Source organism: Eimeria tenella, genomic scaffold (assembly GCF_000499545.2).
Source record: "Eimeria tenella Houghton genomic scaffold, Eth_scaff2257, whole genome shotgun sequence".
NCBI lineage: Eukaryota > Apicomplexa > Conoidasida > Eucoccidiorida > Eimeriidae > Eimeria > Eimeria tenella.
The window spans coordinates 2,293-3,061 of record NW_013542113.1 but is presented as its reverse complement, the minus strand read 5'-3'; the positions used below and the strand labels follow the sequence as shown (position 1 = coordinate 3,061).

At 61.8% G+C, this 769-nt stretch overlaps 1 protein-coding gene across 1 annotated transcript in view; it reads right to left on the bottom strand.

The window, feature by feature from the left end:
- ETH_00039100 (uncharacterized protein) overlaps window positions 1-710 on the bottom strand; it is a gene marked incomplete at both ends in the record, with an annotated part of 3,794 nt that extends 3,084 nt beyond the window's left edge. Inside the window, 2 exons of the mRNA XM_013374745.1 lie at window positions 80-155; window positions 379-710. Coding sequence (XP_013230199.1) covers window positions 80-155; window positions 379-710 — 408 coding nt within the window. The remainder of the gene's footprint in view (window positions 1-79; window positions 156-378) is intronic.
- Between the last annotated feature and the right edge of the window lie 59 nt (window positions 711-769).

The following is a 769-nucleotide window of genomic DNA, read 5'->3' as shown; positions in this document are numbered from 1 at the left end:
AGCTCTTGTTGCTGCTGCTGCTGCCGCTGCTGCTGCTGCTGCACAGCCTCTCCCTGCATCAGATGCTCCCGCGTCCCACTATCTCCCCCAAAGCCGCTGCTGCTACTGCTGCTGCTACTTCTGGTGCTGCTGCTGCTGCTGCTGCTGCTAACGAACTGCGGCAAAGGAGAAGGTATAAGAGGGTCTAGATGGGCCCTTTGAGGGTACATAAAAAAGGGGAACCCCCCGGGGGCCCCCTCATGCGGACATTCTCTTGCAGAGGCCCCTGGGGGGCCCCCCTGGGGGCCCCCCTGGGGGCCCCCAGGGATACAAGAGGGGGCCCCCTTGGGGACCCCCAAGAGGCCCCCTTGGGGGCCCCCCGTTCTTTCCATAACCCACCTCACAAATGCTTCCCTAGGGTCTGCTGCAAAGACTTTTCTCTGCTGCAGTGACCCCTGTGCTGCTGCTGGCAGCAAGGCATCTCTGCTGCTGCTGCTGCTGCTGCAGCTGCTGCTGCCGCTGCTACTGCTTGGGGAAGCCCGCTGCGGCCCAAACGGGTCACTACTGCTGCTGTTGCTGCACCTTTCTGGGCAGCCAGAAACTTCGTGCTGCTGCCCCTGGTGCTGTTGCTGCTGCAGCAGCAGCTTCTGCTGCTGCTGCAGCTGCTTCAGCTGCTGGTTTGCTGCAGCAGCAAGAGCTGCGCTGATTTGCTGGAAACGGACCCGCAGCATTGCAAACTCCCACTGTCTGTACACCTCAATACAGACGCAGGGGCCCCAATCATCTTTGG